Source organism: Lucilia sericata, unplaced genomic scaffold (assembly GCF_015586225.1).
Source record: "Lucilia sericata isolate MDLA Ls3-8-SP2 unplaced genomic scaffold, ASM1558622v1 Contig000645F_arrow, whole genome shotgun sequence".
Lineage (NCBI taxonomy): Eukaryota > Metazoa > Arthropoda > Insecta > Diptera > Calliphoridae > Lucilia > Lucilia sericata.
Window position 1 is genome coordinate 212,660 of NW_023994651.1, and position 16,269 is coordinate 228,928.

At 29.9% G+C, this 16,269-nt stretch overlaps 1 protein-coding gene across 1 annotated transcript in view; it reads right to left on the minus strand.

Annotated features, from left to right (window-relative positions):
* LOC119607021 (sushi, von Willebrand factor type A, EGF and pentraxin domain-containing protein 1) overlaps positions 1 to 16,269 on the minus strand; it is a 42,519-nt gene that overhangs the window by 10,400 nt on the left and 15,850 nt on the right. Inside the window, 7 exon segments of the mRNA XM_037960724.1 lie at positions 2 to 501; positions 561 to 763; positions 830 to 1,224; positions 1,226 to 1,318; positions 1,320 to 1,340; positions 1,342 to 2,263; positions 7,817 to 7,898. Coding sequence (XP_037816652.1) covers positions 2 to 501; positions 561 to 763; positions 830 to 1,224; positions 1,226 to 1,318; positions 1,320 to 1,340; positions 1,342 to 2,263; positions 7,817 to 7,898 — 2,216 coding nt within the window.

Below are 16,269 nucleotides of genomic sequence, written 5' to 3' on the forward strand. Positions count from 1 at the left end.
ATCGAATAATATTGCTGCCAATTAGTTTATAACCCTTGAAGCACTGAACTCTAGCATCATCGGAGTAGTAGTAAGGACGATCAGAATCCACCACAAAACCATTTTCAATCTTGGGGAACTCAAAGCAGCGTTTGCGTGAACAACGTGGTACTTCACCCGACCAGGTGCCATTAGACATACAGATTAAGACGGGATGACCATTACGTTCATAACCAGGTTCACATTCATATTGCACAATGGTGCCATAGCTACGACCACCTCCATTTAGCAGAGTAACATTGGCATGAGGTACTTCAGGCAAAGGAGGACATTGAGAAGCCATACAAGTGGGTTTACGTTCCCAACGGCCATCAGGTAAACAGGAAATCTTCTCAATGGGAGCACCAGTGCTGAAAGTAAAACCAGCATAACACTGATACATGGCCACGCCGCGATAGGTAACGTTGGAGGAACCAATAGAGAAACCATTATCGATTTGTGGTACAGGACCACAGTATACCTCTGTAAAGGGAAACAAATTAGATATTTGGTTATAATTAGGTTGTTTTAATTATATTTACCTTGACATTTGGGTATATAGGATACACTCCAGTTACCACCCTTCATACATTCCGTAACAATTTTACTTTTACCGGTGGCAAATTCCTGGCCAATGGGACAAGTGAAGGTAACCACAGTGCCAAAAGCAGTATCACGACTAGAGGCCAAAGCACCAATACCAGGTTTCAATTCTGGACAATCAGCCGAGAAGGTAGCAGACCAACTAGAAATTTTAAAGAAGAATTATAACTATATAGGTGGATATGTTTTCATTATAGAGACCACTTACCCAGCAGCATTGTGCAAAGCATCTGAGGTAAACTTGATCAACATTTCTCCAGAAGAAGCTGTTAGTGTCAGCTTTGGAGCTGTGGTGCCAGTAAAACCATTACCCGAATGCAGGCGCAAACCAGAGGTAGAAGAGCCATCGAATACTTGAACATTATCGCTTTTGTGCACCATAAATTTGTCAAACTTCAAAGACAAAGGCGAGCCCATGCTGTTGCGTATGGTGAAGAAACATTCCTGGTTTTTGGGATAATCAGCTAAACCAAAAGCGGGTGAGGTAACTGTACCATTGCGTGCCGAAATAGTGGCTTTACAGCCCTGGATATATCTCAAACTAAAGCCCTTGCCCGAGTCACCCAAACTGGACTTGAAGTATAGATATAGAGCATTGCCAGTAGGAAATAATTACTTTATCATTGTTGTGCGTCTTGCCGGTTAGCTTAGCAATGGGACGACTCATGGGTGATTCACCATCACGTATCAGCATGTAAGTCACGTCCCTCGTTAATATCCTAAATCATCTACCTCAATGGAAATAATGCGTCCTGGTTGAGCTTTGATAATATACAGACATTCCAAACCACCGGGGTATTGTTTAGGATAATTGGGACTGGTGAGAGTTTGTCTCTGTAGAGTGGCCTTCAAAGTGCCACCACAGCTTTTAGCTTCTGTCTTCCAGGTGGCACGGAAACCTTTACGTTCCACACTGCCATCAGTGGTGAATTTAACAATCATGAAATTCGAGGCCGAGACTAGAGGTTGAGTAGTTAAGTCCTGCTTACCACTCAAAGTGGCCAATGAGACAGATTTATCTTCCGTGCGTCCTCCCACCAAAATTTGTACAGTATCAAAAGTTTTTTCCGTTTCGAAATCTTGGAATTGCAAAATAATATTGCTGCCCAGGGGACCTTCCAAAGTCCATTTACACTTGGAGAGAGCACCGTACTTATGAGGATAATTAGGACTCTCTATAACATCACCACCCGATTGCATGTGATAGTGACATTGGGCGGGACAATCCAATTCATCAGAACCATCACCACAATCATCAGAGCCATCACACTTAAAACTTTGATTAATGCACTTGCCATTGGCACAGTGTATGGAGTTTTGGGGACAGGCCGAGGAACGGCACATGAAAGGCAATAAACTTTCGCAAGTGCCCAAATCCCAAGATTGGAATGTGGAGGCAAATGTGGCTGCTACACACTCACCCGACATAGGATCGGGTTGATGCAAAGACCAGAAACCCGAGTATTGAGAAATTAAAGCGCCCGAGGCTGATTCCAAGGTATTGGTTCTCAATTCATCTAAAGAAGCCAAACCCAACCAATATTTGTCAGAGGCTCTATGATTGGGATCATTGGAGCGTGCTATCGTTAAAGTATCATTATTTTCGGCAAATGTGTCAATGGCCACCAACTCAGCGCCATACCTTAATTGGACAAAAAAGAGAAAGAAAAAAGGGAAATTATTATAAATTAAAGTTCTAACACATATTAACACTCTCTACAATTGTTTTAATTACTAAGTATTTCCAAAAATGTGTATTGTTTTTTGTTGCTTCTTGTTTAAACTTTAAAGAAATTGAACTAATAACACAAATACAATTTTAACTACTTTCTATTTCTGTTTAAGTGATTTGTTATGTGTAAGACAGACAAACAAACAGCCACACATGCTCAAAATAATAATAATAATTGTTGGCCCAAATATAGAAACAAACAGTGGTTTTAACAGCCAAAATAAAAAAGTATAAAAATTTTTTGTTTTTCTTTATTTTTATGTGATTTTTTGTATTTTATAGTAAAAAAAAGTAGTAAAACAACAACAATAGCAAATAAACTTTCATTTCCAATGATGATGAACAGAAAAGTTAAAAAAAAAACAACAATAACAACAACTATAAGAACAGCATTACTAGTTGAAAACGTGATTTTTTCTTTAATTTTCTAGCGCTCTTTTTAATCATACTTTACACCTGGTTTTGTATTTAAACAAAAAATCTGGTACTAAAAAACATTGGTACTTTTTTTTACCAAATTATTTATGAGAAAATCGTGCTGTTATTTGGTTTTTAAATAGAAATAGAATAAAGTTTAGTTAAAAGTCAATACAAAATTTATTTATGATCTAAATTTTAAGCTTAAAGTGGTTTGTTTGGTACTTTATGTTTTTTAAAAATTGTAATAGAAAAGTACCAAAGTACTTTTTTTAGTTTTTAAAGGATAATGAAGCATAATTTAGTGGTTTGTTGTTTAAAAACTTTTTAAAAGTTATGAAATGTTTTAAAAAGTTTATAAATTTAGAAAATATAGTTTGAAGACTTTTGGTACTTTTTGGAAAAAAGGGGAATTTTGAAAATAACCATCATTTCTATAGGAGATGGAATCAAATTTATAGATTTTCCCTAGTAAAACTATTGCAAATTGCCATATCGAAGTGTTTGGATGGAAATTCAAATCTTGTTTTTAAAATTCTAGAGAAAAAGTACCAAAAAGTACTTTTGAATTGAACAATATTGAATTTTATGCTTTTTAATTATATTTCTTAAATAAAAACTCTTTAAAAAGTTACAAATTTAAAAAAAAATCAATATTTAGAAAGTTAAGTTTTAAGAGCATTTTGGTACTTTTTGGGTAAAAGGGGATTTTATAAAATTAAAATGTAAAAACAGAAAAATCCAGTAAATTGTTTGTATAATCATATAAAAAAGATTGTTTTGGAAAAAATAGTAACTTGTGCTACAAAATGCCTTATTGAAAATAGTACTTTTGTGGTATTTGAAAAAAAGTACCAAAGTACTTTTTGAAAATTTCAAAAAATTCTATTAAAGTATTTGAAAAGCCTTTTAATGCTTAAAAATATATTAAAAAGGTACGGTAGTATAATAACAGTTCAGTTGGTTTTGGTACTTTTTTTTAATTTTAAAAAATACTCAATTGGAATCATACCTTTGAAACAGAATTATAGCAAAATGTAGGAAAACAAATTGACCAAATGATTGAGCAGCTACTCTGCAATATAAAACTAAGAAATTATAGTACTAAATAAGTACTTTATCAAAAATAGTATGTACAAATGTACAATTTTAAGGTTGTTGTTCTAAAGCGTTTAGTTTAGTTTTGGAAATTAAAAACAAGTACTAAATTAAAAATAGTACTTTTATACGGAAAACGGTTTAAACTACAGTAAAAACATTTAAATGTACAAAAATTGCAAAGGAAAAATCTAAATAAAAACCTTATGGTACTAAATAACATTTTAAAAATTATAATTTGGTGTTTATGACCAAAAAGTACCAAAGTACTTTTTGGAAATTTAGAGATTAATCCGGATATAAGGAGAAATATTTAACAGCATTAAAGTAGTTCAATAGAGTACAATTTTAAAAACCCAATTCCGGTAATTTTGGTACTTTTTTTTCGAAAAAAGTATTTAAAAGTACTTAATTAAAAATAGTACCTTGACACCAAAAAGTGCGAAAATAATGTAATGTACATGATTAGGTAAGTAGATTGGCAATAAAAACAAACCAAAAACTATTTGGTACTTTTTCAACAATTTGGTACTTTTTGAAAAATAGTACTTTAACACTAAAATATATTAAAATTTACACAAAAACAATGAAATCGAGTGATTTTATCAATAAAGTGAACAAACGTTTACAAAAAACAGTTTGGTACTTTTTCAACAATTTGGTACTTTTCGAGATATGATAATTATTCAATTACTAAAAGGGATTTTTTGAACAATATGAATGTATTTATTTACATTAGTGTTGAGTATACATATGTATGTATAAGTTTTGTATAAGAAAAAAATCTCTAAAATATGCAATGAATTTTTCCCTATAAAACCTTTAATGAATAAAAAACCATGTATAAAAGCAATAAAAACAACAAAAAGCTGGGTAATCAAATATTTCTGTATTGCGTACTTGTTCACTAGAGAAATATCTTTAATGATTTATGAATGAAAGCCACTTGTTTTTAATTTTTTTGTCTTCTTTTTAAACCATCTTCTTATAAAGAAAATATGATCTCCTCTATTGTATTACCATTCGTAAGACAGATTTTTTTAAACATTATCTCTTATTTATAAAGCTCTCGCAACCCTTTTTCAATCAAAACACACACACTTACACTCACTCATTCTTTTGTTGTCATTTTTTTATATTAGTCATTCATTAACATTTAGAATTCTTTGGATTTGGGTTAACAACAGGTTAAACATAATAATATATGTATATGTATTTTTTTAATATTTTCAACTGAATGACCAAAAAAATAAGCATAAACTTTTATACGCTTTCTTTCGAAGCTTGTTAATATTGAAAAAAAAGTTGGAAAAAAAACTTGTCTGAAAGTTTTCGATAAACAAAAATATTTAAACACACAAATACAGAAACACTGACAGTTAAACACATGTATAAATTACATACAAACAACTAGGTATGGAATTTATTTGTTTTTATACAAGTGTTTACCTAAATATAGTGGGTAATGTAGGTTTAAAAGCAAGGAAAGTTCAAGAATTCAAATATATAAACCAAATCATCAGACTCAAACTCAAATCTTTAATATTTTTTATTATACATACAATGTCCTGCATTCGAATTTAAAATATTTTCTCCGCCACCCTTAAACTTCTAACCCGCACTTTAAATTTTTCTCATACAGGTTTTCTCTGTGAAACCATAATGTGGTTAATATATGAAAAAAAAAAAACAAATAAACAAATATATAAATTACACAAAATAATTGTATTTAGCTGTACATCAAAATACTTTCAGACATTTTTAAACTTAAATATTTTAAATCAATATTCAAATATTGGTAAAAAAAACATAAATTATTTGCATACCAAATAAATTAGAAATGTAAAGAGAAAAAAAGTTCAATAAACTTTTAGTAAAACGTAAATTAAACAAAAATTTTATTAAAAAAAATTACATAAAAATGTGATATCTTAAAAAGGGTCCTAAAATTTAATTAAAAGTAAAAAATAAATGTCTGAAACTGATTCCCTTTTTTAAAGGAAATAATTAAGTAAATGTAATTATGAAAAATTTTCTAAAAAGTACTTTTAAAAAGTTCCAAAAAGTACCAAGCAGTAACTTTTTTATAAAACATTTTAAGTTCCCCAGAAGAGGAGAAAGCATCAAAAGTAAATATGTACGAAGAGATTCCATTTAGTATAGCGACCCTTTTTTGGATCATTTCATAAAAAGTACCTTCTAATACCCCCTATTAGAAAGAATATATGAATAACAATGATCTGTATTGGCCTTCTAGCAACACCTTAGACTACTAAAGGGACATGTTTTGAAAATCGTAATTGCGACTATAGTCTAGTCTATAGTCTATAGTCTAGTCTATAGTCTAGTCTATAGTCTAGTCTATAGTCTAGTCTATAGTCTAGTCTATAGTCTAGTCCATAGTCTAGTCTATAGTCTAGTCTATAGTCTAGTCTATAGTCTAGTCTATAGTCTACTCTATAGTCTAGTCTATAGTCTAGTCTATAGTCTAGTCTATAGTCTAGTCTATAGTCTAGTCTATAGTCTAGTCTGTAGTCTAGTCTAGTCTATAGTCTAGTCTATAGTCTAGTCTATCTAGTCGTCTATAGTCTAGTCTATAGTCTAGTCTATAGTCTAGTCTATAGTCTAGTCTATAGTCTAGTCTATAGTCTAGTCTATAGTCTAGTCTATAGTCTAGTCTATAGTCTAGTCTATAGTCTAGTCTATAGTCTAGTCTATAGTCTAGTCTATAGTCTAGTCTATAGTCTAGTCTATAGTCTAGTCTATAGTCTAGTCTATAGTCTAGTCTATAGTTTAGTCTATAGTTAGTCTATAGTTAGTCTATAGTCTAGTCTATAGTCTAGTCTATAGTCTAGTCTATAGTCTAGTCTATAGTCTAGTCTATAGTCTAGTCTATAGTCTATAGTCTAGTCTATAGTCTAGTCTATAGACTAGTCTATAGTCTAGTCTATAGTCTAGTCTATAGTCTAGTCTATAGTCTAGTCTATAGTCTAGTCTATAGTCTAGTCTATAGTCTAGTCTATAGTCTAGTCTATAGTCTAGTCTATAGTCTAGTCTATAGTCTAGTCTATAGTCTAGTCTATAGTCTAGTCTATAGTCTAGTCTATAGTCTAGTCTATAGTCTAGTCTATAGTCTAGTCTATAGTCTAGTCTATAGTCTAGTCTATAGTCTAGTCTATAGTCTAGTCTATAGTCTAGTCTAGTCTAGTCTATAGTCTAGTCTATAGTCTAGTCTATAGTCTAGTCTATAGTCTAGTCTATAGTCTAGTCTATAGTCTAGTCTATAGTCTAGTCTATAGTCTAGTCTATAGTCTAGTCTATAGTCTAGTCTATAGTCTAGTCTATAGTCTAGTCTATAGTCTAGTCTATAGTCTAGTCTATAGTCTAGTCTATAGTCTAGTCTATAGTCTAGTCTATAGTCTAGTCTATAGTCTAGTCTATAGTCTAGTCTATAGTCTAGTCTATAGTCTAGTCTATAGTCTAGTCTATAGTCTAGTCTATAGTCTAGTCTATAGTCTAGTCTATAGTCTAGTCTATAGTCTAGTCTATAGTCTAGTCTATAGTCTAGTCTATAGTCTAGTCTATAGTCTAGTCTATAGTCTAGTCTATCTAGTCTATAGTCTAGTCTATAGTCTAGTCTATAGTCTAGTCTATAGTCTAGTCTTTAGTCTATAGTTTTACTCTATCGTCTAGTTAGACGTATTTAAACTGTATATTAGAAGTACTTAAAAAAATACCACAAAAGTACCACAAAAAGTACTAAAATTTGCAAATCACTAATGACACCATTTTTATAGTATTTTCTAAAGTAAACTAAAATTGTAAATAAAATATTCTTAAATGTCATTAAAACCGATAGCGTTAACTTCAAACAGTGATTAGAAACTGGTTTTCAAATTATTTATTGTAATTTGCATAAATTATTGATAATTATTAAAAAACACTCACCTTCTACATAATTCAGCACTTTTCTCCCAAGAATGTTTGATATTAAAATATTTATAACAATGAAGACCACGTAGTTCCCAACCTAAAATAAAAAAAGAAGAAAAATTAATAATTTATTTTAAAGACCATGTAACACCAATACAACAACATAATAAACAAAGTATAATATTGCATTGAAAACTAAAACTAATGAATTGATTGTTTATGGTTAAAGGGGCTTTCTTTTGACCAGTTTTAAACTAAAGGAAAACGAAAATGAAAATACAACTATAACAACAACCATATAGACAAATTAATGTTACAAAAAAAAGAAAATATTTATTTGTATTTTGTAGGTATAATAAATACGTTAACATATTATTATAAAATAAAAAATAAAGACGCGTTTAATAACAGAATTTCACCTTAAACACTTTCTCAAAAAAAAGGCCTAAACTCTTACACACATACAAATTATTTATTATAAACGCATAATTGACTTAAAAATCGTTAAATACAATAACAAATTAACTGCAGTTAACAATGCAGTGAGTGAGTGTATGCATGACTCAAAGGGAGGCGACATAACTTTCTTTTTAGACCAACGAAAATGAAATTGAAACTTTTATTCAAATTAAAAATTTTTATTTTCTAAGAAATTCTTTCTAAATTATTGTTGAAATGAGTCATTTTAAGCTTCGGGAACAAATTTTCTAAAACCATTGAAATTTTATTTTAAAAATAAATAATTATTTATTTGTTTACAAATTTGTTATTACTTTCATTATTATCTGCGGTAATAATGTTTTGCAATGAAAGCTGTCAATCAAGGCTTCAAATATGACAATTCATTGGAATCTTGCCTTTAAAATATTGAAGAAAAAAAACTTTCCTTGGCTTAAAGCTAAAAACTTGTCTTGTTAAAAAACTCAGCAAACAATCGCAAAATACGAAAATGAAAATGAAACTGAACCAAACTCATGGCAAAAAAAAAAAAAAAACAACTGAAATTAAAAGTCAAGTTTATTTTGTTGTTTTAAGCCAAATCGATTTTTTTTTGTACATTACATTGTTGAAACTTGAATTATTACCAAATTGAGTTTAAACATTTTAAACAGAAGTCCAATTTTATTTTTGTTTCTTTGCAACTAGTGAAACAAACCAATTCCAATTTAGTTTTAAAATACAAAATAAACAAATCACAGTTTTGGAATTTTCCTCCAACATAAACTTGAAAATTTTAAAACAACTTGCCTTTTGTGATGAAAATTATCTTTAAGGTGGTTGGTGTAAGTAGTAAGTAGTCCCATACGTTTATGAAATGGAAATGAGGTAAGGAAGTAAGAAAGCAATTTCCCCTTAAGAAAATTAAATTTAAAACAAATCGAAAAAACAAGGCTAAGTTCAAAATGTTGGAACTAGTTAGTTACTAAAAAGTAACTAGTAAATAATCTAGTATGTAGTCTACAATCTAGTTAGTCTGGTCTGAAGTCTGATCTATGGTCTATTCTACAGTCTAGTCTATAGTCTAGTCTACAGTCTAGTCTACAGTCTAGTCTGTAGTCTAGTCTATAGTCTAGTCTATAGTCTAGTCTATAGTCTAGTCTATAGTCTAGTCTATAGTCTAGTCTATAGTCTAGTCTATAGTCTAGTCTAGTCTATAGTCTAGTCTATAGTCTAGTCTATAGTCTAGTCTACAGTCTAGTCTATAGTCTAGTCTATAGTCTAGTCTATAGTCTAGTCTATAGTCTAGTCTATAGTCTATAGTCTAGTCTATAGTCTAGTCTATAGTCTAGTATATAGTCTAGTCTATAGACTAGTCTATAGTCTAGTCTATAGTCTAGTCTATAGTCTAGTCTATAGTCTAGTCTATAGTCTAGTCTATAGTCTAGTCTATAGTCTAGTCTATAGTCTAGTCTATAGTCTAGTCTATAGTCTAGTCTATAGTCTAGTCTATAGTCTAGTCTAGTCTATAGTCTAGTCTATAGTCTAGTCTATAGTCTAGTCTATAGTCTAGTCTATAGTCTAGTCTATAGTCTAGTCTATAGTCTAGTCTATAGTCTAGTCTATAGTCTAGTCTATAGTCTAGTCTATAGTCTAGTCTATAGTCTAGTCTATAGTCTAGTCTATAGTCTAGTCTATAGTCTAGTCTATAGTCTAGTCTATAGTCTAGTCTATAGTCTAGTCTATAGTCTAGTCTATAGTCTAGTCTATAGTCTAGTCTATAGTCTAGTCTATAGTCTAGTCTATAGTCTAGTCTATAGTCTAGTCTATAGTCTAGTCTATAGTCTAGTCTATAGTCTAGTCTATAGTCTAGTCTATAGTCTAGTCTATAGTCTAGTCTATAGTCTAGTCTATAGTCTAGTCTATAGTCTAGTCTATAGTCTAGTCTATAGTCTAGTCTATAGTCTAGTCTATAGTCTAGTCTATAGTCTAGTCTATAGTCTAGTCTATAGTCTAGTCTACAGTCTGTGATCTAATTTATTGTCATTACTTTCATTACATTCTTTCCAATTTAAACAAAGCCGGCGTTTTGTCAACATTTCATTTCAGTTTCTATTATATTTTAATAAAACTTTATACAATGAGTTTCGTTGTTTCATTCAAACCGGAAGTTAAAATTTTAATTTAAACTCGTTTGAAACTGACCGCTACACAAATGCAAAGAAGCCAGAGAAGTAGTGTAGTGTTAATGTGGTTTAACTTGTCAACGAAGGTTGTGTGGGAAGGTTTTAGTGTATTCGAAAAATTTTCTTTTATATATGTATGTACATAACTTTTGCTAAAATTTCTTAGCAAATGTACTAAACAACCCTAAATTGTAACAAACAATCCTTTTAAGTAAGGATCTATCGAATACAAAGTTCTGTTTAGTAAAACCTTTCAAAACCGACTCATCAAACATGTGTTTTAATTTCAGCCAAATAAGTCTTAATGTTTAGTAATAAAAATTACAAACTATAATTTAATATAAGGCATTTTCAGTTAAGTTTTTAAATTAATGTGGGATTTTTGATGTTGGCGTTAACATTTATTTTAAATCTTACTATTTCCGTTAATTTTAGAAATATTTTTAAATTTACACAAAAACTTTAAACATAATTATGTTTTTTTTTTCTTCATTAAATGCACTTTAAACATTTTTAAAAACTCCATAAATGTCTTGTTTTTATATAAAACTAATTAATTATGTTAAAAGGCCCCTTGGGAAAAACTACGAAATTTGGACTTTATTAGTAAATAAAGCTTAACATAAAGATAAAAATCTTCTTAACCTTGATAGTCAATTATTTAAATGTACGTTGCTAGCATTTTGCTAAGGTAAAGAGAGAAGAATTCTTGACGAAAATTTACAAACCAATAATTAGAACGGTTGTGTTAAATTTAAAAATAAATTAATCATTCCTAACCACAAAAAAACTACAACACAGTTTACAGTATGTTCAAATGAATGTATTGAATATGAACAGTTATTTAGGTAAATCAAATGGAAAAAACAGCAGTGGTCAGCTTAAAGAGTACATGGAGAAAATATTGTTTAAATCATATAGACATCATAATGACAGAAAGCTTAAAAGCTAAGAATTGTAAGTTTATGTTGTTAAATATTTTATTGGTATTTTCTATATGTAAATAGTTGTTTGTTTTGGCTCCTGTTGACTGTGAGTAACCACCACTGTTGTGGATAAAAATAACAAGTGCCAAATAGATTATGAGTTGTTGAATTAGTTGTCTGTTTGGTCAACTATAAGAATATGAATGACTTAAAGTTATGTTGTTACATTTCTGAATAAAGACTGGTTGTTCTAGTAAGAATTGAAAATTTATACAAAAACACTTGTTAATAGAACAAAATTAACATGTTGAGGAAAAAATTTTGGTTTTCTTTCACATTTTTGTGGGTTATAACACCATTTCCAATGGCATTTCAAAAGAATTTATAATATATTTTAAATCAATAGTCCAGTTTATAGTGTAGTCTATAGTCTAGTTTTTAGTCTAGTCTAGACTATAGTTTAGTCTATAGTCTAGTCTATGGTCTAGCCTATAGTCTAGTCTGTGGTCTAGTCTATAGTCTAGTCTATGGTCTACTCTATAGTCTAGTTTATAGTCTAGTCTATAGTCTAGTCTATAGTCTAGTCTATAGTCTAGTCTATAGTCTAGTCTATAGTCTAGTCTATAGTCTAGTCTATAGTCTAGTCTATAGTCTAGTCTATAGTCTAGTCTATAGTCTAGTCTATAGTCTAGTCTATAGTCTAGTCTATAGTCTAGTCTATAGTCTAGTCTATAGTCTAGTCTATAGTCTAGTCTATAGTCTAGTCTATAGTCTAGTCTATAGTCTAGTCTATAGTCTAGTCTATAGTCTAGTCTATAGTCTAGTCTATAGTCTAGTCTATAGTCTAGTCTATAGTCTAGTCTATAGTCTAGTCTATAGTCTAGTCTATAGTCTAGTCTATAGTCTAGTCTATAGTCTCTATAGTTAGTCTATAGTCTAGTCTATAGTCTAGTCTATAGTCTAGTCTATAGTCTATGTCTATAGTCTAGTCTATAGTCTAGTCTATAGTCTAGTCTATAGTCTAGTCTATAGTCTAGTCTATAGTCTAGTCTATAGTCTAGTCTATAGTCTAGTCTATAGTCTAGTCTATAGTCTAGTCTATAGTCTAGTCTATAGTCTAGTCTATAGTCTAGTCTATAGTCTAGTCTATAGTCTAGTCTATAGTCTAGTCTATATTAGTCTATAGTCTATCTATAGTCTAGTCTATAGTCTAGTCTATAGTCTAGTCTATAGTCTAGTCTATAGTCTAGTCTATAGTCTAGTCTATAGTCTAGTCTATAGTCTAGTCTATAGTCTAGTCTATAGTCTAGTCTATAGTCTAGTCTATAGTCTAGTCTATAGTCTAGTCTATAGTCTAGTCTATAGTCTAGTCTATAGTCTAGTCTATAGTCTAGTCTATAGTCTAGTCTATAGTCTAGTCTATAGTCTAGTCTATAGTCTAGTCTATAGTCTAGTCTAGTCTAGTCTATAGTCTAGTCTATAGTCTAGTCTATAGTCTAGTCTATAGTCTAGTCTATAGTCTAGTCTATAGTCTAGTCTATAGTCTAGTCTATAGTCTCGTGCTACTAGTCTAGTCTATAGTCTAGTCTATAGTCTAGTCTATAGTCTAGTCTTAGTTAGTCTATAGTCTAGTCTATAGTCTAGTCTATAGTCTAGTCTATAGTCTAGTCATAGTCTAGTCTATAGTCTAGTCTATAGTCTAGTCTATAGTCTAGTCTATAGTCTAGTCTATAGTCTAGTCTATAGTCTAGTCTATAGTCTAGTCTATAGTCTAGTCTATAGTCTAGTCTATGTCTAGCTATAGTCTCGTCTATAGTCTAGTCTATAGTCTAGTCTATAGTCTAGTCTATAGTCTAGTCTATAGTCTAGTCTATTAGTCTCGTCTATAGTCTAGTCTATAGTCTAGTCTATAGTCTAGTCTATAGTCTAGTCTAATAGTCTAGTCTTTAGTCTATAGTCTAGTCTATAGTCTAGTCTATAGTCTAGTCTATGTCTAGTCTATAGTCTAGTCTATAGTCTAGTCTATAGTCTAGTCTATAGTCTAGTCTATAGTCTAGTCTATAGTCTAGTCTATAGTCTAGTCTATAGTCTAGTCTATAGTCTAGTCTATAGTCTAGTCTATAGTCTAGTCTATAGTCTAGTCTATAGTCTAGTCTATAGTCTAGTCTATAGTCTAGTCTATAGTCTAGTCTATAGTCTAGTCTATAGTCTAGTCTATAGTCTAGTCTATAGTCTAGTCTATAGTCTAGTCTATAGTCTAGTCTATAGTCTATAGTCTAGTCTAGTCTAGTCTATGTATATAGTCTAGTCTATAGTCTAGTCTATAGTCTAGTCTATAGTCTAGTCTATAGTCTAGTCTATAGTCTAGTCTATAGTCTAGTCTATAGTCTAGTCTATAGTCTAGTCTATAGTCTAGTCTATAGTCTAGTCTATAGTCTAGTCTATAGTCTAGTCTATAGTCTAGTCTAGTCTAGTCTTTAGTCTAGTCTATAGTCTAGTCTATAGTCTAGTCTAGTCTGTAGTCTAGTCTTTGGGAGTATAGTCTAGTTTATAGTATAATTTATACTTTATTGTCTTGTTTAATGGGAAATGGTGTTATATAACATTTCAAACCCGTATTGTGTGTACTATTTCCATTACAAACAATTGCTAATGGGTTAAATGAGGGTGGGGTGTTTGTTTCTTTCATTATTATTTAAATTTAAAAATTGACAAATTGAGGCTTTTACTGTACGTTTTGTAACTTAGTTTAGTTTTATTTAATGATTTGTACTCGTATATGATGATGGTGATGGTGCTGGCGGTTGGCTTTAACACAAACCTTTGCAGAATATTAATTTTGCTTTGATTTTAAAACTCTAGAAACCAATATTGTTGCTTTTGTTATTTACTGGGTTTTCTTAAGTGGATTTTTATTTATTTAGTTTAAAACATTAAGTATGCCATAAGACACCTATTTCTTTTGCCATAATTTGTTTTTGTAGGTAAAATGTTTAAATTGTTCAGGTGTCGTTGTTTTGTATTTAAAAAGAAATTTCCAAGTCACCCGTTTTCTTCGTTTCGTTATTATTTTTTTTGGTTAACGGTTGAATAAGTTGCGTGTGAAATTTAAAATTTTTATATTTGGACGCAAAGAAGTTCACTGAACTAATAGGGATTTTTGGTAAATATTTTATATAATAAAAATTTTATGTTAAAAAATTTTTGATTTCTAATTATTTTTAATAACTTGGCTGAACAATTTGTTCATAAAATATTGCTGTAATTGGGGTAGTGGTTTTCAACCAAGTATTTCTTATCTAAGCCCCACTCTAATAGTTTAAAACAGTTAATTTCCTCCTCTACTTATGAAAAAAAAAAAAAAAATTGCATGGCTGACTAAACAAACAAGAATGTTGTTGTGTCTGTCTACTAACATGATTACTTTTTTTACATTTTCATTTTTTTATAACAATTTATTTGCTATTTAACCTACAATAAAAAAAAGTATTATTGATACAAACATAGAAATACATACACCAATACAACAAACCGCTTAATATAACAGTTATTTGTACGATTTTAGTTTTATTTGTAAATGTGTGTTATAGATATGTTTAAAATAAAGAATAGGAAGAATATACGATTTCATAAAAAAACCAGTTGATCCTGCAAATGAATTCTTTTTTCATAAATAATTTATTTCTTTTTAATTTCTATTTACTTGGCAAATATAAAAATAAATAAATATATATAAAAGAACCTAGTTATTTTATTGAACTAACCTATTTTTAAGACCTCTTTTAATAAAGAAATCAGCACTCACACATACACTCATAAAAATTTACTCAAGAGAAGAAGAAAAAATATCTTAAAGAACGGAATTTAATGCAATAAAACAGCAAATACAACAAAAACAACAACCTCTACACCAACAACAATAATAATAATAATGAAAATCAACCAAAAAACAACAGCAACAACAAGATGTAGGCAAGACAAATCAAAAGACTTAAGCAACCAACCTGTTTACTACACTCACGTAATTCAGCTGCTTTACACTCGGTAAGTCAGTGTGTATGTGTGTATAGAATTCTTTCGCTTTAAGAAATATTTTAGGGTTTCTCTCTTTTATTTTAAGCTTTCATTCAAATTTCATTTCATATTTACTTAAACTATTTATTTGTTTTTTAAAAGAATTTTTCAAAATTGTGTAATTATTTATTAGCATTTGAAATTTATTAATATTTTAACTGTTAACAGCCCCTCCTATTTTTTGTTTATATTTAAAAAAGAATTTTGGGGAAAGTTTTTCTAGAATAATAATTTCTAATTGCAAATAAATATTACTTTTGGCATTTTTATGTCAAATTCTTTAAAGGTTCTTTAAAAGTTCTGTTTTTTATGGGTATTACCAAACGGTAAGTATTATTAACATTATTAATAGCAAAACGGTAAATTTTGTTTACTTATTATATTAAGTACTTGCTGTCAATGAAAAGAGCTAAGCTTGACTTAATAATTTAAAAATATTTTTAAAAATTTTTCTGTAAAGAAAACATTTTAAAATTATATTGGAACAGATTCCAAATCGAAAAGTTTTGGTTAAAAGTTTAGCCTTAACTTTAATCCATAGTTAGGTCTATATTCTAGTCTAAAGTGTAGTCTACAGTCTAGTCTATCTTCAAGGCTACAGTCTAATCAATAGTTTAGTTTAAAGTACAAACTATGGTCAAGTCAATAATCTAGTCTATAGTGTAGTCTATAGTGTAGTTTATAGTATAGTCTAGTCTATCGTCTAGTCTATCGTCTAGTCTATAGTCTAGTCTATAGTCTAGTCTATAGTCTAGTCTATAGTCTAGTCTATAGTCTAGTCTATAGTCTAGTCTATAGTCTAGTCTATAGTCTAGTCTATAGTCTAGTCTATAGTCTAGTCTAT